Raw genomic sequence first — 22,420 nt, forward strand, 5'->3', positions numbered from 1 at the left:
CACTGCTGTACTACGAACATTCAAATAAATGCATAAGATCGGGAGGCCCCCTGTGTTGTATTCAGGGCTATTGTCGCTTGCGGCAACGTCGCGGTCGCGTCCCGGGTCCCGGCATCGTGCTCTTGCAACATGACCCCGAAAGACCTCTCTATCGCTCTCGCAGACAATGTGACGGTGATAACTCCCCGTTTTTTTTTCCACCGAGAGAGCGAGGAAATCTGGGAAAACTCACGTATACGGGACAACGATAAAAACCTTTAATGGGGCCGCATCCGCGTCGAACTCGTTATAGGGACCCGATCTCCACCTCGATCCCCCTCTCCATATCGTCCCGCGATAACGCATCGGACTCTCTTTAATCGGCCACGTGAACCCCTCGGTTACATAATCGTGCCAATTCGTCATGGCCGGACCCAAAAGCTGGGGCCCACGTAATCTTTTTCCACTCCAATTCCTGTCGAATCTCGACCCCCCTCTTCCGTTATCACGGTGGGGTAACGCGCGTGAGGCCCACAAAGGGGTCAATCACCAGCGGCTTGTCGTTAATGCCGTCGATGCTACAACATAGACATTTATTTACAATACAGGCATATTATACAGTCCACGGTGCGACTGTTATTTAGCTTTATTTAGTTAGTCAAACGTGACGATCTAATTACGAATTTTATTTGTTTGATGTAAAAGTCGTAAGATATCAATTGGATATCAAGATATTATTCTAAAATTACACTCTTGTATTATGTAGTATTAGCAGATTATATCAAATTCGATAAACGTAAAGCAAGAAAAATGTATATCTAGTTTCCCGATAAGTCAACAATTATCCATCACGATTTTTCAAAGAAAAAATTGCCAGTCATATACATATGGATGGATTGTATTCACGATCCAAAAACATCTTTGTCAACAATTTAGGCTCAACGTTCGCCAAATGTATAATCTGTTTAACCCTTTGATTTAATCTCCTGATTTAATTTTTAAGCCACACTAATAATCTCCAGCAATCGAATTTTTATTTTCGAAATCGGTAGATCTTTCTACTCGTGTAAATTTTAAACGATTTAGAATCAACGTTCGCAAAATGTAATGGTTTAACGTTTTCTAATTTAATTTTTTAACCATGCTAATAATCTCCGATAGCAATTGAATTTTCACCGTCGAAACTGACAGGGCTTCCTACCCCTATAAATTTAAGACAAGGATCTAGGTCATAAAACGTTGACCAACAACTTCGTCACTTTTCAATTCTTGGACCGGGTTTCGTTCGTTGGCTTCGACGATGGAAAGGCATGCGCGCGTCACATCGCCGATAACGCGGTCGCGCAACAACAATACCGAGTTATAAATTATAATAATAGCCGAGGACATTGTAATCGGAGCCGCAATTAGTCTCAGTCGGCACTGAGCGACCCGAGTGGGGAGCCGGTTTATTGTGTTCGACCGTTATCGCGGCAATTTTTCATCGTGACTTCTGATAGAAATTCCCTCTTCACGTTCGTGTCCACGCGAAGAAAAGTTTGCGTTTATCTGCGTATAATTTAAGGAAAAAAAAGAACAAATTGACATATTTCTGTATTCATTCGTTAAGTAACGATTACGGCTTGTAGGACACCGAAATGTTAAGTCTTCAAGGGAGAATGATTATTTACGACACCGTCACTCCACTCTCCTTAATATCAGGGAACTTTGCTCCAATTAAAGGAGTTTGTCTTTAAATATTCGATTACCATTATTTTCTATCAAGTATTTCTCTTTTTGTTCATGTATGTCTATTACCGCCAAGTTATGCTCACGATATACGAACTACGACGGATCGGTACTTCGTAGGACTCGATTACAAGAACGCATACATGAGACGAATCGGTGGGCCACGTGTCGGTATCGCGTCTCGAATTTCAAAAGCTTCTTAAAATCGGGCCCGAGAAATGAGACGTACCTGCTGTGTGTCACGGTTCTACGGTTCGTCGAAGCTGCCTGTTAAGAAAGAAACGAGAAGGAAGGAGTGCGAAAGAGAGAGGGTTAAAATCCACATAAACGTCTTCGGAATATTGTGACGTCTTTACCAAAGGTCGGCAACACGGTGACGGGGATACGTCGCAGATTAATCGTTGATATCTTCTTTTAATAATTTATTAAAATAATCATTTATCCGTCTGTCATTTACGCGTTTTTGTCCTTTTCTATTTTCCCGCGATTTACTTCGTCGAAGCTCTTCGATGTCATCGCGTCGAGCACCGATCCCTCATCCGGACTCGGCTTCCTCGGCGATTCCTGCCGGAATGTTGAAAGGCTACGACGATAACGCGAATATTCTTATAACGCTAGCCTCGCTAAGCCGCTGGTATTCACGGGTACGCCCGTACACATGGTGGTTCTAGTACCTCGATATAGTGGTGGATACTCGCTCTTTGTCAGCCATACCAGTCGAGAGTCACTCACGAGGAGAGTGCTTGAGACAGTGCAGAAGGCCTCGGGCTCTCCTCTCACTTCTTCCTCTTATCCTCCACCTTAGGTGACGTCGCGGCGTTAATCGTTTTTCTGCCCGTTGCGGCCTACGGCTTTCGGATCAGAAGCGCGGAATTAACGAAAACCCTTCGTCGGGAATTCCGGCCTTCGATATAACGAGCGAATCCGAGAAACTCTTCGTGAGAATTGCAAGTGAAAAGACAAAATTAAAGCTGCAGTAAATGATAAAGAAATATCGATAGAATATTGAAGATCGCAAATACTGCAAAGAAAAAAGATACACTACGCTTTTTAAGCATTCGATGAAATGAGGGAAAATTGTGAAGGACTAAGTCATACATATAATTGCTTTATCTTCAATTTTATAAATTTACGTGACATGAGAGAGAGAGAGAGAGAGAGAGAGAGAGAGAGAGAGAAAGAGAGAGAGAGAGAGACGTCTATCAAACTACACGGTTAGATAAATGAGTAGAAATCGTTTATTAAGAGATCATAGAAAATGGGCAAATATTTTTTTATAAATATATTTGCTGCCGATTATTCTTGTTAAACGAATAGATTACTTACACGAATCAAAGTGTAATTTCTTTAAACGACAAAATAGTCACCTCTTATAAATTAGAATAACTATAATAAGTGTAACAACGTGTAAATTCGGCAGGTTTCTCGAGCGACATGAGTTCCCGAGGCTCGGATTTTCAGCTTAAAAGAAGGGCAGGCTTTCGGCGGGTTCTCTCGTCTTATCTCGCGAACGGGACGCAAACGCAATTACGTTAATGCATCATCGACGTCAGTAAGTGCCGTGGAGAAAACCGTCTGCACAGAAAAATGGAGGAAAAAGAAAGGGGAGTGAGAGAGGCCAATGGGTAAGAAGGGTTGGAGGAGGAGGAAGAGGCTCCCTGTCTCTCAGACGGCGTATCTGCCATCGACGTTGGGCGAAGAAGACGACGCGGCCGCGGGTCTCAGGCGCAGAAGAGCCTGCGGTAAATTCAAGACCTATAAAACGTACAAACAAACTTCTTTCTGAGAAGAAGCTAACCGCGCCGTGCCGCCATCGCCGGCATGAGCGTATCGCGGATCACTCGCTGCCAAATGCCAATTATCTTTACTCCGCCGCTGGCAATTAAGATGTGCCGCGCTTGGACGGGCGCCGAGGGAGAAGGAGCGATATCGGCCGCCAAGGGACGAAGCGTATATTACAATTTCGTCGAAACGGCAACGCGAGTTCCCGAGACGTAGTCGATGAGACGCCAATTAATGTCACGGAACGTGCCCGTTATAATTCCTCGAGATTCATAACGGATAATTAATGCTAAGTGACGAATATAAACGTAATTTAATTTGTAGCGAAAAATATTGCGTCGCGTCGCGAGCTTTCGCAAGATCCATCGAAATGCATTATTTAGAGAAGGACTGCGGTGCGCCGTGCAGTGGAACATTAAAATTCTCCTGGACGCGAACCCCTTTGGTTCTTACTGATAAGCTTGTATCGGCGCCCTGCTATGTACCTAGGTGCATGCATGGTTTATCGGTATCTACCGCGTAATTACCATGGTAACGCCACGATAAGCCGCTACTCGTGTTTAACTTGCTATTGACCGCGCATCACGGTGAGCCAACCCTTCGTCTCTATGGGTATGCGACCTCGTCTAGTTTCACACGTGGTGGGACCCGTTTAGTGTGTACCGAAAGGGCGACCGATTAGATTGCTGAACGATTGCGACTTCGCTCTTCTCGCTCTCGTGGAAGAACAACGAAGGGCGAGAAGAGGTATCATCTTGACCGACCGGAAAACTACTGCGCTGCGACCCGCCGGTGAATTTAATTGATAATTTCAGCGCGAATAAGGACGAAACTTATCTCCGCGGCTATTCAGCAATTCTTAAAACGGCCTAATTGCCGCGCTAATTAGAACTATCGTCGTGTCGGCTGATAAGCTCTCTTCGATCCTTCCTTATCTACTAGATATTATATATATAAATTCTGAATCATCGAGACGCAAGTCTCATCGAGATCACGTAAATCTTTCCTACAAGATATCTCAAATGAAGCTACGAGACGCGTAATGATATTAATTCATTAAACAAAGTTTCGAAGGTATATTAAGCTATCTAAGACAAACTATCAGAACACAACAAATTTTATATAGAACTAATTTACTAATTATTTGATATTTCAGTATGCTATTTTTTACAATTACGTGGCAGCTTATTCTTAAGCTATCCAGCCTTTTATAACTTTTTAATAACGTGAGCAAAAAAATAGCAAATAATTTTGGTATTATTAACTTTTTACTTTAACTTATGTACCTATATGTTTTTTTACAATGGCTGGATAGCTTAATCTTAAGCCATCCAGCCCTTCGTAACTTTTTAATAGCTGGAGCAAAAAAATTACTTCTAAAAGCGAAAAATAGCAAATAATTAGCAAATTAATTCTATATAAAAATTTTTGTATTCTGATATACTTTGGCTTAGATACCTTAATATACCTAAGTTTCGAGATAATGTATGCTTCTTTGTATAAATCCGATTCCATTTACGCCAAAAAGATATTTTTTACGCATGGATATGATGATGCCTTTTTTTTAAACAGTAAATAATAATTTTATATTTAGAAAATTCGGAATGAAGCGATGATACAAATGATTCTTGCGCTCTTTCGCGTTTCGCCATACTTCGATTTGATTTCGTGACGAATCTCTCGCCAGAAATATCGACGGAACTTATGGTTGGCCCTAAGACTTTCCCGCAATCACAATGGCATACGCGTGCCGCGAGGCGAGATTTCGATGAATGGATAGATAGTAAGGAGGATATAACTGGCCGATAAAACGTAGCGCAACCTGGAACAGCTGGAAGGGTTTACAACTCTTTATTCTGCGGGGCGCTGAATGCCCGAACTGTCGAAAATTTTATCGATATATTATCGTACTCGCTCAAATATTTATTTATCGTACGAAATGTCATCGCACTCGATCGGCCCGAGATTGTATTCCCCGCAGGAGGGAAATGTCCTTTTCGAGCGAAGGCGGAGTACCCAGGATTACGAAAAATATTAGTCTAATCGCTTAACATATTTTTATGCAAGTTTTATAATCACAAGCCAGTACAGTATTGTGTGATAATGAGATATTTAATGTTAATGATTTTTGCCTCAGGTGCGGAATTGCGTACCGATTTTCATCAAGTGTGTTCAGTCTAAAGCTATATTTCAAGATGGCATTTCGATCAAATGCATTTTGATTAACTTAATCGGTAATTGATTTGTCAAATTAATTTAAACTTTCTTGTTAAAAAATTTATCGTTAATCTTAGACACCTTGTTAGCAAATTTAGTTAGCAAATAGTATCGTTTTATTGAAGTTCATTGTGAAGATACACAGAAAGAGAGAAAAGGGGAAGAGAGAGAAAGAGCGGATGTGCTCGTATCGAGATAGACGTCGATTCCACGATTTCTAGGAACTAGCACCCGGAAGTCGTTCGATGTTAAAGAACGACCGCCTGCTTCCAGTAAATCGAATATACATACATATATTACGTGACGAAATTAAAATAGATAAAGCGTATAAATGGCGGGTCTTTCCGACACCCAGCTGCCCGTACACTTCAATGGGCGGTACTGTCGCGTTTGCACCCACAATTGTTTCTCCGCTATATCCTCCTTGTCCCGTTCACGGAATTCTATCGTGCCAAAGGGGTCAAGAAGGTGCCGTTTCCGTCGTTTGTTCCGTTTTGCTTTATCGAAATCCCGATGTCTGACAGCGATGCGAGGAAAAAAATCAGACGGCCGGCCGTACGATGATACTGCGGGATGGAAGGGCTGACTCTCGTCAAGCTCCATCGGTCTCTTCTTTCGCCGAGAGATGACGAGGGAGAAAAAAAGTCAAGTTGATCTAACTCGACGAAACCCATCGTGAACGATCGCCGCGCGAGTTACCGACTTGTTTTCACCACGGTATCGCCCATTCTAAATTTAGCTCCAAACTTGGCATAACTCACAACCAGTAGAAAAACAGAGAGATTAAAATTATAATATAAATATGGCAAAAGAAAAATATAAGATTTGCAGATATCCACGGGGAGAAACTCGAGCATCTCGTTTCTGACGAATAAATAATAATTACGATCATAGGCTTACGATCATAGAAGTACGTATAGTATAAACAAATTATTCGTAAATGAAATGCAACCGAATTTAATTACAACTAATTATAAGTGATAATTTCTATCGAGTCGTCAGAGTACACGTGTACCACCAGGTCTCCATTTAATCTCCTAGATGCGGATAAGTGGCATATAAAGTCGCGACATTCCCACGTCCCTCGCCGGTAGATTTCGATAAGCCCCCTGTTTGCTCGACCGAGAGAATGGTCCGTTCGCGGTTTTCGGGCCATTAAAAGGGGAAAGTAAAGGGCTCGACAAATATTTGAGGCGCGTTTGTTACCGCGTGTGACCTAGTCCGCGTACTATTTCATTTCGCTACGCGTGTATCGTTGCAAATATCATTCGAGAAGGCGAGAAAGATAAGGCTCCACGTCGGCCTCGGTCGCACGGTCCTGCGAATTCGACTGCAGCCGTTTAGTAAGAAAATTTTATCTTTAAGAATATAAGTTTCTCGCAATTGAGAAATTAAATTCAGATCAGCTGAGAAAGTCATGGTCAAAAGGACATTCTAAATACGAGGGTCGTTCAATAAGTCCTTAGAAAAAGATAGAAAAACAAAGGATAGAGAAACAAAGGATAGAAAAAAAATTTTTTTTCTAAGGACTTATTAAACGACCCTCGTACATCTATCAATTTAAATGGTTTGTCAATGGTTTGTAATTCACACGTTAAAATTTAGAACAAAACATAAAATAAAGTGAGATAATGCTAATATTTTTACGTTACGTATAGAATAATACATAATATATTTATAAAAATGTGTAAAAAAAAGTCGACATATAATTTCTGGGAAGTTAGGAGCGACAGAGGGGTATTAAATGCGACAGATTTTAGTCTCTCTTGCTTTATTTCTACAAATTAGCGTACATCGCACTTATAAATTACGGTTTAGTGCTCGCTCTTCGGTGCGCACAACTACGCCGAGACGTTAACCTACGCTTTCTATCAATCCTCGTAAAAATGCGGTGAATAAATATCTAAGTACAAAAGCACGGCTGTGTCAGCGTAGTAACTAGTAAGTGTTAATAATGTATAGTATATGTGATCTCTACGTGTTTTAATATGGAGCTGTAAAGCTCATTTACAATAGCTGCGCGCTCGATACCAGGCCAGTCGGTCCTCGATATATCCGGTCGTTTGCGGTCGAGCTAAAATACCATTCACATCTTGTGGAAAAACGAGGGACGATTCGCGATTGAATTACTATAGAAAACGACTCGGCTCTCTAATTCATAAAATTCATGCTCGATTAAAATTTCCTAAAGAGTTAACTCCGTCAATCACAAAGTCTTTTACAGCTGCGATCGCGTCGTCGTATCTCGCGCGCGAATTCCGGGTCCCGAAATACTCGGTCCGTTAAACGGAAAGCGCCAAGCGCACATTTGTTGCCACCCTCGATCGTATTTCAGCCGTTTATTTGAACGGGACGTGCGCGAGCGTGCGGCAAGCCGACCGGCCGATCGCCGGTTTATAGCGTCCGCGCGCGTCTCGCTTACATATGTATATACATATATATATTATTACATTTGGAACGCTCGCGCGCCGTTGGGCACCGTATATATCGAGCGGCCGCCTGTTTGTTTGGCCTGAAATTCTGCGCTTTGGAATGGCCGGCTGTCATGGAATGATGTCATGGTGAGTATCGTGGCCGCGCCTCGTCTACGTGGAGACTCTCGAGCCGGGAGAACGGCCAATCCGCCATTTTCGCGTCGAGCAAGAGGCACGTAGCGCGCGCGACCGTATCTCGGATTGCGAGCGATGGTTGTTAACGAGTTATTGCTGTTAATAAATTATCGTTAACAACAATTGTATATTACCAAATCACATGAAGTAGAATATCGATACCTTATTGACTCGTCATGCAGTTCGATTCTAACACTTGAAGAAGGAAATCCGATCTCTTCTGGAGATATAAAATTTAATCCGGTGTTAGTATCCACGTCAAATGCAGCGGTATGATAAATTGCCAGGCTTAGATAAACGAAGGGATATTGTACATATAAAGATGAAAAATCTCAGAACCAAGCATCAGATCGAAGAAAGTTAAATGAAGGGTAAAATCATTGTTCTGCGTATCTTAAAAAGGATTGAAAGCCCAGAAAAACCAAAACTCAAACGATTTGACTTCTGTCTGACTCTGGCTTGATTATCTCTAATAGATACGTTTATAATAAATTTTAGCGCTCTGCACTCTATATATATTTTCCCTTCGCGTTTCCTGTTGAAATTAGGAAGAGAAAGACGCCCATCAAATTCTATGTAATGCTTGTTTTCGAGATATTCGAGATATTATTTATTATGTAAAAGTTCTATCATGCTCTTTACACTTTTCGAAATATGCAAGCTTGTTTCAATTTTTTTAAGACGGATGTTACGCGAACGTTTACACGTAATCGTCGCAATTCCAAAATTGCGTGGCATTAGAACGATAAGAGTATAATTTCGATTTTCCAGAAGAATGACTTGGAACTCTCAAAGTCATGACTTTCATATGTATCGATATTTCCTTTTCTTCTCGTCTTTCTTTCTTCACAAATTTGCAATGCCGTCAAACGTCAGAGACGATAGTTCCTTTCTGAGGAAGAGATTTAAGATCGACACGAATGGATTATCCAACATATCTGCGTTACGCTACAAACTTTATCACACGAAGCTCACAATTAGCCGCGCATACAATCGCGAGCAAACTCATGTAAAACTATTAATAGAGTGGATCTCTACAATTAATTAATTACATTGTATTTGGGTATTCCTGGGGCTCTGTATGCCCGGAAATGTCGCGAGGATTTAACATCGCGGCGATTAATCCGATCACAATTTATTTATACAATCATGTGCAGTTTACAATCATTTTTATTTATACAAGCATTTGCAACGATTTGGGTCAATGTAACAAAATATTCGACGTGATAAAATAGTCTTTATTTTACTTTTTTTACTTTACGCGATGCGTTTCGTACATAACTTCATCAGCATCGTTATCTACATCAGGGTATCCCGGATCTATCAAAAAATACTTTGTAGAGAAATTTCTTAAGGAACTCAATACCGACTTTTCCTTAGTAAGGATTTCTAAGGAATATGACTGTATCGTCAAAAATAAGGTCGTTTACGTGAGTAAGTTGCAAAAATTGCGAAGAAAAAAATAAAAGTCTTCGACTAGTAAATAATTTTAGGACAATTTCGATAATTGTATAACTTTAATTATCGAGATACATTTTTGGTAAAAATTTAAAAGCTAAACGATAACGTCTTTTCCTCGGCGTGTCGACCGGGGAGACTCGAAGTCGGGTTCCAAAAATCTGTCCCTCGAGTATTTCACGACAGATCCAGGATGGTTTACGCAAATCTTTTTTCTGCTCGTTTATATACGTAAAAATCGGACGATTCGACGATATCGCGGCGTGCCTCTCGGCATCGCGAAAATGAAAAATGGTGGGCACTTTTACCTCGCTTTGGTCTACATGTAATTCGGCCACGTCTCGATACCAGACACGTAGCGATGTGCGTATTGCGCGTAGGGCGTGGACACGTGCGGATGGCCCATCTGCGTACTCGCGTGCGAATGGTGCGCGTTATGGGCGGATATGTACTGGACCGGCGGAAGGGGAGGCTGCAGCTCGTGGTACCTGACCATCTCCTGAGTCCTGTCCTCCCATGACGAAACCTCTGCGATCGCCTGCTCCGAGCAGTGACGCTTGATCGGTCTCTCGATCTCCTCCTCATATCTGGAAGTGAAGCGAAGTGTCCCGATGTTTCGTAAATCATGCAGAGAGAGAGAGAAAGCGGCAGGGATAAATTTCGGAAAATCCATCGGTCAATTTTACAACGCGTCTCTCGTAACTTTAGCCTGATGTTAACGAACAATATTTGCACCGAATATAATTGAGTGTTCGTAGAAGAGAAGACGTGCAAAATTAGAAATAAAAATATTAATTACATAACAATGAAAGATACGAGGAACTCTCGACATTACGTCGCGCACGGTCTTTTCTATTTTAAGTGCAACGAAAATTTTGGTGGTCGAAACTTTTAGAATGCCGCCATTATAATTTTACGTTCTTTTTAGGTTGCACTCTTTGACTTGAAATCATTGCGAAAGAGCGCAATTACGACGGTCTCTCTACCTGTTGAGTAACCATTGCGAGGCGGTGGTGACTTGCACGGGCGGGTACTGATGTATCGGCGTGCTGGTCTGGGGCGGTAAGTATTGGTCGAGCTCGTTGCTCTCGACCTCGCACTCCTGGAAGTTCACCGGGAGATTCAGGCCGAGCCCGCCCAAAGTGCCGAGGCCGTTCAACTGATTCTCCTCGCCGGGGAGGCCGTCTCCGACCTCGATATACCGAAGATCGACCGCCGGTTGCTGATGCGGGGACTCGCTCGACGGCGTGCCGCTGACCAACTCCTGGTAGTACACCGTGTTGTTCTGCGGAAGCTGATTGCTCTGCGAATCGAGCGTCTTCATTTCGCGGGACGTCAACGATTAGAATGATTGACCGAGGATACGAACAATTCGTGCGCGCGCGCGAAGTAGCTTTGAATAATTATATTTACAAGAAGGATTAATCCTTTGCGGTCCTACTTCGAATTAGATTCGACATCATACGGTCGCATTCTTTAAGCATTCGAATCTATACGTGATTATAATCGGCAAATTATATTTTTAATATCTCCATGAATTTTTCCAAGTGATAAAAATTCTTTGATTCATATTAGATACTAGCTGATTAGATGAAATTGAGGATGAAATACTTCATTTTCGCTCATTTGCGAGAAATTATTTGGTCTGCAAAGGTCTAATCTTTTTTTAATATTATATAATGATCGCAAAGCGAAAATTAAATGGCAACTTATTGTTTAAATTATTATTATCACAATTGTTAGTTATGCAAATTGATCTTATGAACGATAATCTTAAAATGGCAAACGCGAGTATTGTTGATATAATTATCTAAGTTATTTCTTTCTCATCAAATCAAAAGCTTTCGGGCGATCGCAAGAAACGCGTTTTGAGTACCTGATTGATGTAGTGCTGTCCCCTGGGTGTCGTAGGGGGTGTCGGCGGTGAGAGGCCCTGACCGGGTGTCGTGGGTGGCGAGGAGCTCACGCCACTCTGCGGCGAATTGGGACCTTGAACGCCTCTAGGACTCATGTCCTCCTGCTTCATCGACCTGGTAACGCTGAACGTCACGTTGCTCTGGCTCCTCGTGGGCGAGCTCTCGCGACCGGAAGACGGCCCGTTCTGCTTCCGACGTCGGGGTTGATACTTGTAATCGGGGTGCTCGCGCTTATGGATAACGCGCAGACGGTCGGCCTCCTCGATGAAGGGTTTCTTGTCGTTATCGGACAGCAGCCTGTACACAATCAGCCGCGTAAGAAATTTAAATTATGCTGAACAAATAACTTTCGTACATATATGTTGTACGAGCTTAGCGGTATCTTTTAAGCTACGCTCGAACGTCCACAGTTTTTCCGAATTGTTATAATTTTAAGACTTACATCGCGGAGCGACATTCTCGACACTCGGCCGTGAAATCTGTCGTCGGCTCGACGTGATTCACGTCTCTTCGCGCCCGCATTACGCGTATATACACAAGCGAGCGACCGTCTTTCTCCTCGCGCCGCTCGTGGCCGAGCGTCTCTTGCTACCCGGCATCAGAAGAGCCTCGGAACGAGAGCGTTTCCATCGGCGTCTGATATATACTCTCGAATGAGTCGAAATGGGGGGTCTGGTTAGTGTTTCTGGGCGCGTTAAGGCGCTCGAAGGCGCGCACAACTCAGTCCGCCTCGCGGAGCGGCTTGACGGGCGTGGGGCTCGGTGCACGGTTACGGTCCTTAAATGCTCTTTGTGTTTATATTCCCACTGGGCTCGTAAACCTCGCGGCCGATAAGGTTTTCCGGTGTAATAGAGAACGTCCGAGAGATTTCGAGGATTTCCGTCGTGCTACGCTATAGCCGATGGTTCGTGCCGCCCAAGCGATTCACGTTTCTTCTCTTTAAACGTCTTGCATTTAATAATAAAGTCATCCTGCAAGATGCAGGATGACCTCAGGTTCGTCGCGCTTTCTCTCATCCACAATATAATTTCCGATTCAGGTCGTCGATGACCGCTTCTTCTGAGTTTGACGTCTCATTCATATTCATTCTTTTCTGATATCTTCATTTAATTGTTAATATATTTCTTAATTGTATTGTAAACACACATCGCGCAAAATGCAAAATAGAATGGAAGTTGTCATGAGATACGTTTGAGGAAGCTGGTAATACATCATCTGGAGTATTCGCAAGCTCGGGATTTAAATCCCACGACGGGAGCTAAGCTCTCGAGCGGGTTGACACACGTATCTCAAGCTTAACCGAGAGTGTTTTGTCACTCCGACGGAAAGAAGGAGGGAGAAAGAGCGATAGACTAGCGGAGAGAGAGAGAGAGAGAGAGAGAGAGAGACGGAGAGAGAAAATCCATCTGGTCAATGGACTTGCCACGAGCTTTTTTTTCGACCAGTGGATGCCGACGATAGCGAGCCGTCGCAGCCTCTCTTTTTCCTCGCCAGATGCAACGCAGGGTCAGTCAATTTAGTTCTGCCTCTCGCCAGTATCTCTACGAGGTTATTTGTACATACGTATCAGATGTTACCCCGTGAGAGAGGAAGAGCAGGAGGAGAGAAATTCACACGGCCGAAGGTCGCACGAGCTCAATCTCGATGAATCCACATCGCGGGATTCTAATTGAATTATCACGCTTGTCATTCCTAGTAACCGTCAACAAATCGCGAAATTGTCCGACTTTCTCGAAGCGTTCCTTGAGCCAGCTACTAAAAGCGACGATAATTGCTTGACAGAATGTATAATGTTGAATATTAAAAAATTTCGATTAATGGTTAACTTCGTAAAAAGACGGAGACGTTATAAATTTGATTTTCGCGAACGTATAATACTTCAAACAGCGATATAATATATAAAATCCCAGTCATCGGCCGAAAAGAGCAATTTGCGCTTTTACTTCGAATCGATAGCGGCTACCGCGAGAGGAGAAAATAATAGCTATCGCTTTCGAGGGAAGTCTGATGTGTGGAGGAATCGTTCCTTCCGGGAGATAAGACGGATTTACCTGTTCTCGTCACGCGCTATTTGCAGGCGGGCCCGCGGCGCGGGGAGGCGGGTTCGGAAAAATTCACCTGACGGACACAAGGCGTCTATTGTGGTCCCCGGGGGCCCCTTTATCTCCGGCAGGAACCGGCCGGCAGCTGCGAGCACGCGCCAAGGATGAACCGGGGGGATATCTGTTTTCCTTTTGTCGACAAACACATCGCGTTTGGAGTATCCGAATGGCGATACGTTTCGAGACGACGAGAGAGAGAGAGAGAGAGAGAGAGAGAGAGAGAGAGAGAGAGAAAGAGAGAGAGAGAGAGAGAATGCGAGAAAAAGATTTATTTCCAGGCACTGGCACCTGGCCCTCTTATCAGGATTGACGTGAGACAAGTCGGCGTCAAAGTCCGCGAGAATCGACGCAGTTGCGATTAAAGTTCTTGCGCCAAAGGGGCAAGAATATATGTATATCCTTATCATTTTATACTGCAGATTTAGATCCTCGTCATAATCTCATAACTATTGCGTGAAATTTTTGCGAATTACATCATGATATCGCTTCAATCTCTGTGCTTACATATCTCTTAGATTTTATATTTCTCTACATTTTTACATCTTCATTACAGATCTTTTCCCTTTTGTACGCACATAAGGTCGCAAACATCATTATAATTCAAGTGTAACGATATCTCCTTTATTCACTTGTCACTTCGTGAACGACCGCGCCATCGATGTTGCGATCTCTGTACATACATATACTCGCAAGCACGATCTTCGTTGAGCTTCGCCGTTTTATCGGTCTCATCGAGGTTGGCAAGCAACTCCGGGCCGCGTAGCGCGATCGCTCTAGCACTGTGTTCATTACCGAAGATGACTGTATCATTTGTTTCTGCGCGAAGGATCAAAATGTCAGAGTGGCACACGGCGACGTCTCTCAATCGACGACCGATCGCGCAAATTCGATTCTTTACGCGCGACGTGATTGCTCAAAGACGATTTGGCTAGTTCATTCGCGCGTATTACGGATCCTTGGCACAGTCACGTATAAGTACATCTCGCGTTCGGACGTGAATGTGTTAATTGGGACTAGGTCCATACCGAAAAGGTGCTAAATAATGACTTTTTAAGAGCCGAAAACCGTAGGTCAACGTAACGACTCAAGGACGGCTTTTGTTTCTCTTGTACGACCGGTGTACATGCCGATTTTGGTATACGAACCTTCAAAATCCCATCTCCGACGTGTATTCTTTCTTCTTCTTATGCGAGAGGTCTAGGTGGGTAACGGTTCACCTACGAATGGTGAATGTCACTTGATTCAATCGACGCGCGTTACAGGACCAATAGATCGCTAATGAGCCTCGATATGGCGTTAGGAAAAAAAATCGATTGATCCTTAATGCCAAGCGGCGTCTTATCTTTGGGCGAAAGCTCCGGCCGCGCCGTGACAATCGCCGGGATATCGATCGTCGATCTTTGGCGAACGATCGCGATCGCGGCCGGTGTTATTAAATGATTCGCGACGGGGGTCCTTGTCGGCGCGGCCTCTGATGATCGTTTATATGGCCCACTGGGGCACCTCGTTAGTCCCAACCAGGAAACGGAATCGTCCACCAGTCATCCCGCGTATATACAGGATGTATCAGTAATCGCGTGCGTTGCGCGCATGTTTCATTTATACCCGAAGTAAGTGTATCTCATCCTCTCGATTTCTACCTTCTCTTTATTCAACGTTAGGAGAAGGCGTTTAAACCTATTTTGAAAAGATGAAGGATTTTCTAAGAGCGATATGTGGGGAAGCGACACGAGCGTTAAGGAGATTTGTATCTTCTATAAAGAGAGGGCTGCCGAGACGTCACGCGAAGTGTGTTCTCTCCGCTGTTATACATGTGCGACCCGAGTTCACGGGTCTCGAGAAGCAGGAACACTTGTACCACGTGCAGCCTAGGCGCCACGTGGTGCGGATGTGTTTAATACATATATATGTATATACGTGCCGCTAACTCCAAAAGTAAAAAAAAAAGAAGAAGAAGCATTCGCGAATTCGCTGGTAAAAATAGAAATGGGTTACGTATGAACAAGTGGTCGCGGGAATTGGAACGCGGTGACTCTGAACTTTCGTCGCACGATCCTTGTTGGACGATATTAGCTCGCTTTCCGGCCCAGCGATTTTGATCGAAATCGCATGTGCAATTTCGCATCTTACGCAAGTGAAATCGAACGTGATTCCAAAACAGTCAAAGCATTATCTTTATTCTTCATCCTTTGGTGACTGATTCTTTTTCTACATCAATCGTGAGAGAGAGATTGAAAACTTTTTGAATTTCTACAAAGAGCCACGGCAGTGAGAGAAGTATAGTTCGCAGCGCGGAACCATCGTATATATTTATCAGAGATTCGTAAAAAGGAAGAAATGCTTCCAAGTTTTCAATAAAGCATAAATTGAAGAAGTTTGATTTCTTGCTACATATAAAAATAAATATTGATATAATTATAAATTATCGCCTGTTGTCGGTATTTTGCCCCTTCGCGCGAATTCAACGTGTGAGCTTGAAATTATTGAATCAGTGATAAACAGCACAGGTGGCCTCGAATAAACGGCAGCTGTAAAATGATCAACAGCACATTTCCGTGCTTTCGGCTTGTGATCCGATTTTCTTCGAACGAGGCGAGCGCGCGAACGAAGATCAGCGAGCGCGATTCTCTCGCATGGCTTGGCCGCCGCCTGGCGAGCTCACATCTGTGAGAGAATCGGGCTTATCAGATCGGGAGAACGGAGAGGCATCCGATTGAAGACACGTGGTGCCGATTAATTTTATCGAAACAGTGCCTTTCCGCCGCGCAGGGAGGCCGTTGAAACCTTATTCGTCGACCGAACGTTCGAGTGCGCATTTACTTTTAATTCTCAACTATACGCGACTTTTATAAAATCGAATCGAGCAAAAGGAAAAATTGGAGCAAAAAGTTGTATTAGACTGAAGCAGAGAGTCTAGTGACATTTTGTTAGATTTCGAGCTAAATAATTCTAACAAAGACAATAAAAGAGGAGCATAAACGTCAGAGTTATCTTTATCATAATTTTCGAAAAAAAATATAATGGTAGATTTTAAGCTGAATATTTTAAATTGTAAAACATCTAAGATCTTGCGCTAATCTAGAATAATGAAACCGCCGTGCCTCTCCTAGGATTTGTCACGTTACTGATTTACCGCTACCGTTCCGCCTGACGCGTTCAAAATATTGACGCAAGCACAAAGAACGCGCGACACTCACCGCCATAACTTTCCCAGTGTTTTCGACAGCTCGGCGTTGTGAAGCTGTGGGTACTGATCGGCCAGTTTTCGCCTCGCAGCCTGGGCCCACACCATAAACGCATTCATGGGCCTCTTGACGTGGGCCGCCCTTTTGTCGCCGGAGCCCCTGCAATTCGAAGACATTATCTTCATTGGAAACGATACACCTCTCTATACAAATTTGCGCGAACAAACACAAGATTCTATTAAAGAGACTTGTTCAATATTACCCAGCGAGAAACCTCTTATTTATGTACCTCATTACGATTACTGCGCGCTCTAAACATCTAAATAATTAATTCAATTCACCACGTAGCTCGTAATACTCCTACGCAACGTAACTTTAACACGTAACTGAGTCCTTATTCTTTTGGCAATTAACATGCTCGGTATTTTACTGCTTCCGGTTAACTTCTTTCGCGATACAACTTCGATAAAATACTTTTACAATACATATACAAAATTATATCAAATGTCCCGTCAAACTTTCACAGAGTCGCCGTAAATCTCTGATCTCTTACGACTTAAAAAAACGCGTATATAAAAAATGAGATTTTTCAAATCGTTTAGTAAAAATAAAAGCTAAATCTCTCTCTCTCTCTCTCTCTCTCTCTCTCTCTCTCTCTCTCTCTCTCTCTCTCTCTCTCTCTCTCTCTCTTTTTCTTTCTCTTTCTCTTTCTACCTACCCGGTCGACTATTCTGGCGGATAATCTGGTGACTTGCAGAAGAAAATAACCAGAGGCGACGGCACGGTATATACATACACACGCACACATACGTATCCGTATCGGGTTCTCCGCGCGGGCTACCCCCGGGTCATCCTGGCGAGCGGCGCGGAGCGTTTAAAACCGGCCTTAAAATAACACCGTGGCTGCCGACGTGTGACGGGTAGGAATGGACGTATCCCTTTCTTTCCGAGAAGATGACTTCATAAAACTTTTGCCCCGTCCAGAGCCCAGGGATCGACGTGATTGACGTGATTGCCGCGCCAGGAGAGATATCCTGGACTGGCCTCTTCCACCCCCCCTTCCTCCCTGTTTTTCTTTTTACCCTTAATCGAGGATTCTTTAAGGACCCGCGCGCGGCCGCCCGAGCGGATGGCCGTGAGGCGCGAAGAACGGGCGGCATACGGTATACGGGATTATTTTCTGGCGGGAATCGTTAGGTGGGATATAAAGAGATAGGCAGTTATTGTGCGATCTTAAATAATGTCGAAACAATCGGATTAAGATACGAAGGTACAGCTCGGATGTAACGATACGTAAACGATATCAGATGCGTCATATAAATTATGTATATATTTATCCGTACGAGAGTGCGCGATGTTTGTCGCGATCGATTCCCGATGCAAGGCGGGACAAAAGGATCGCTCCGAAGGCTTCCGGCCGAGGAAAGCGGAACCCGGAGGGACAGCGTTGCTGCAACAGTCCGTAGGGTGTAATCGGACCTACAAGCGTTCGATTCGCGCGGGGATTACACGGGGATAAGCGTGGCGAACGCGCGTAACGCGGGTGAAAAGGACTCCGGCGCGCGTCTCAAGGATTCGAAAGCGGTCCCCGCGGTACATTTCGGCCTCTTTGAAATGAGAGGGGCGTTAAATCCGTGTGTAAACCCGCGGAGCCGTTGGTAATTAGCGTGGGCTCACTAACGAGGGTTTTCACGGCGCTCCTCGACGCGAGCGCGCGGCACACACGACGCGCGCGCTTTACCTGGATAAACGCAAGGAGAGGAGAGAAAAAAAAAGTGGAAAAAGACGTACGATGCGTGTGACTCTGCGTGTTCGCGACGTAGGCGTGGTAACGTGCAAAATGGCACAAACAAGAAGAACTCGAGAGCGATATCAGGCGGGCAATTAAAAGAAAAAAGAAGCTTTCACCAACGCGCCAACCTTATCCTGCGTCTTGGTGAACACAATTTTCATCAAATTGTCATTTTTGCGCGTTTAGAAATCGTTAATTAATGTTTGATATACGGTACGGATCGCGGCATCTGCGCGACACGATACACTCTCACGGAAATTCATGGGAATTAAAAAACCGGTCGATTTTATCGGGCTCTATCGCCGGGAATAAACACCGCACCCTGCGTCTAACCCCCCCGAGATAACCCCGTAATTGAGGGTTAGCGATAAGCGCGCGTAACGATACACTCCGTGATTTCCGTCGTGGCCCGTCCTCCTCTATGATCTAACCGCGTACCTAGTACCGCGTAATCGCTCCTTCTCGCATCGCTCCGTTGAATTTTTCCGGCGTCTTATCTTCGGCGCACGCGACAGCCGCGATCCTCCGGGACATTCTTTTCGTACGCGTCCTAACGACGTTATGAGATCATAAGATGAAATCATAAGCAAATCTTCTTCACTGAAATCAACATTCTCGATATCATTTGATGGAGTTTTCTTCGGAGAATTTTAAAGTTTCTAACGCGTTTCAAAAAGAGACGTTGCTTCAGCATTAATACGAAATTAATGTCTTTTTGTCGGTCGCAGCTTTAAAGTCATTTCCGAAAATACATTTTCTAGATACATCCTAAAATTTTATTATCTCGGCGATCGCGATGTCCCAAATTGCAGGTGATGACAGTTCACGCAATACAATTACACCCAAACGTAATTTCCACATTTGACACAACATAAGTCTCTTATAGACGCTCCGATAAGATATTTTTCACAGTTTCCGGTGTCTTTTTTTTTAATCTTCCCGATATAGATTCTTCTGTTCTATTCTTTTTGCAAAGGCAATTACGATCGTCGCGGCAACTAGAAATACCAAATCGCAGTATCGGCAGCCATTACGACGATGGATCGGAAGGCGCGTTGCACAATTTTCCGCGTATCGAGGTCGAGCTCGCGATTTTATCGAGTTCGCCGGCGATCTAATAATTTTTCATCGGCGAGCACCGAGTGACGCGCCGAGGACACACCGCTCGACGAGGAACACTCCGCTCCTAAAGTGCGGAAAGAAATAGCATTTCAGTTTCTCTCCTCTCGTTATTTCCTTCTTTTTTTTTTATTTTCTTCGGATCGTTATCAGGTCGCTGTTTTAAAACTGCCTCTCTGCCTTCCCACGATCGAGGAGGACCGACGGGCTGGCGCGCGGGATGCGGCGATCGGGCATTAATTAGCCAATTTGCGTTAATTGGCGACCGAGGACATTTTTCCGCGAGACGCACGTTTCCCAGGCCGGGGAAACGAGTGCGTCATAATTGAGTTAGCGTTACGTATTTTTAAGGCCGCGAGTCGCGCTTCCTCGCCCTCTTCTTCTCTCCCCGACGGCTCCGTCGCGCCGTTCCTTCTTCTTTCTCTTCTTCGGTTTTTTTCTCCCCCTCCCTCCTTTTTCCCCCCTCGCGCGAGTTAAACCCGCGAAGCTTCACAGCACGGCCACATGCGTGCGTGTCTATGTTAACGCGTCGCTAATACGACTCGCGACGATTAAAACGCTTCGCGAAAACATTGAGGAAGCTAGAGGAGAAAAAAAAAGAAATACCTCTCGGAAGCGTTTTCTATTTCAGTGATTCATTAATCTTTCTGCTCTAAAAAAAAAAAAATATGAACAAAATGGTGTCGTAACATCTAAATGAAATATCAATGGAGAAATACATCTTTCATTCGTCAGTGTCAACATAGTCGACGTTTGCAAAGTTACTTTATCATATATGATAAAGTAACTTCGCAAACGTCGACTGTGTTAATTTTTCTCAGTTCCTTCGATTTGGTAAGTTTTTTCGAACGACGGCAAGATGTCTTTTCATCATTCTCTTCAAATTCTAGCAAAAAAACGTTTAAAATATGACTAATTAAATCTGACTAAAGATTTTAGAAGATTACGCCAAAGCGCCCGAGCAATTTTTCAAAATCTTTCCATCGCTCGAATGAAACGGCGGTTCAGAAGTGAGGGAAAAAAAGGGTCTGCCACGCGATACACTTACTTGGTAGCAACGGGTACCAGGGTCCAGTCGTATCCTTGGAGAACCTTGGCGACGGCAGCGCTGATTCCCTCGCCGCCGTTGGCGGCCACCGTCGCCGCCGTTGCTGACGCTTTGTTATTACCGTTGATGCTGTTGTTATTGTTGTTATTGTTCCCGACCGCCGGCGAAATCGACGCGCCGCTGCTCTCCGGCTTGACGTCATTCATCTTCATCCCCTTCGTCGCGTACGTCGCGCGCAACAACGATGCCCGCGCGAGGCCCGTCGGTGCCGAGGGTGCCGTGCGATCGCGCGCGATCAGTCCTACCGATTTGTCGACACGCGGCAAACACGTCTCATCTCATCTCAGCCGCGAAGAGTAATCAACGATCGATCAATTTGTCATCGCCGCGATAACGCAGCCGCTCTTGTTATCGCCTTTTATCATCGCGGCGAGCGCATCGCTTACGTTTTCCCGCGATTCGGCCGCGACCCGGGCGGTCGACGATAAGTTTCGTCAGCTGCTGATGCCGCGGTCTCTGTCCGATCTCGGATCTTTCCCTCCCCTCGCGGAGTTTTGGGCTGTCGCGTTTCGATCGGCGACCGTCACGTTTGTAATCAAATTCGTTGGCGATTAACTCGCGCGTATCTCGCGCGCACACGCGTGACTCGTTTGCAGCGTCGTTCTATCTGCTCGTCGGTCGCCTTTTTGCTCGTCGCAGTTCGCCGAACTCCGGCTGGCTTCTTATCTGCGCCGCTCCTCTTTGTCCGTCTCGAAGTCTCGCGCTTGGTCCCCTTCCCGAGAAAGGCGAGATCGGTGCCGCGTATCTCGTGATCGACAAGCTTTCCTCGACGGTCGGTCCTCTTATCCTTCCGCGTAGATCATTGCACTTTGCTTCTCTGCCTCGAGCCAGCGGATCTTCAGTCGAATGACACGTGTCTCGGTAAACAGATATCACTGGCGTTTAAACGGATTCTCGTATCATTACAGTCTACCATTTGTCGTGTATCTTTCGAGAAGAGCAGCATCCAAGTATCGTCATACGGTACGTCGTGAGATCGCCCGTGATGTCAGCGGAACTGAAATTGTCCGAAAGCATTCGCGGAATCCGCGGGGAGTCTGCGATGTCTCTCAGTAGATCCGTTCGTCCGATCGTCAGGAACCGTTAACTCGCACCAGCCGGTCCGGTCCAAGTCTCGCGGGGACCACGATTTCGCACCTTTCGAAGAGTCTTCCGTGTAGCGGCGTTCGAGAACAGTTTTTTTCTTTCTTTCACATAACGACACCGTGAACTCCGGTATCTCCGTTCGCCGGGCCGGACGACGGGTATCGCGCTCGCATTACTCGCGTTAACTCGCGCCGAGTCGAAGCTCTCTCGGGGTTTCGGCGGGTCGCTTGTCGCGCGATCGGCGCTCGAGTGAGGTGGTTGCATCGCCTCGGGGCAGTTTCCACCACGAGGCCTGACATCGCTCACTCGGCTCGGCTGGCTCGTTTTGGGGGCGGGGCG

General features: G+C 44.8%; 1 protein-coding gene across 2 annotated transcripts; it reads right to left on the reverse strand.

The window, feature by feature from the left end:
* Positions 1 to 7,471: 7,471 nt before the first annotated feature.
* On the reverse strand, positions 7,472 to 22,400 carry LOC112455626 (transcription factor SOX-9-like). 2 transcript variants are annotated; one of them, XM_025017669.1, is made up of 5 exons: positions 20,936 to 22,400; positions 16,989 to 17,135; positions 11,650 to 11,986; positions 10,760 to 11,076; positions 7,472 to 10,360 (listed from the first exon to the last, which is right to left on the reverse strand). In XM_025017669.1, exons 1-5 carry the CDS (start codon positions 21,145 to 21,147, stop codon positions 10,093 to 10,095), a joined length of 1,281 nt encoding a protein of 426 aa, XP_024873437.1. In that variant the 5' UTR covers positions 21,148 to 22,400; the 3' UTR covers positions 7,472 to 10,092. The 2 variants fall into 2 exon arrangements, with proteins under 2 accessions (XP_024873437.1, XP_024873428.1); XM_025017660.1 differs by having other exon boundaries at positions 10,760 to 11,091.
* Between the last annotated feature and the right edge of the window lie 20 nt (positions 22,401 to 22,420).

This window comes from Temnothorax curvispinosus, unplaced genomic scaffold, assembly GCF_003070985.1.
Source record: "Temnothorax curvispinosus isolate PA1 unplaced genomic scaffold, ASM307098v1 QBEX01000525.1, whole genome shotgun sequence".
NCBI lineage: Eukaryota > Metazoa > Arthropoda > Insecta > Hymenoptera > Formicidae > Temnothorax > Temnothorax curvispinosus.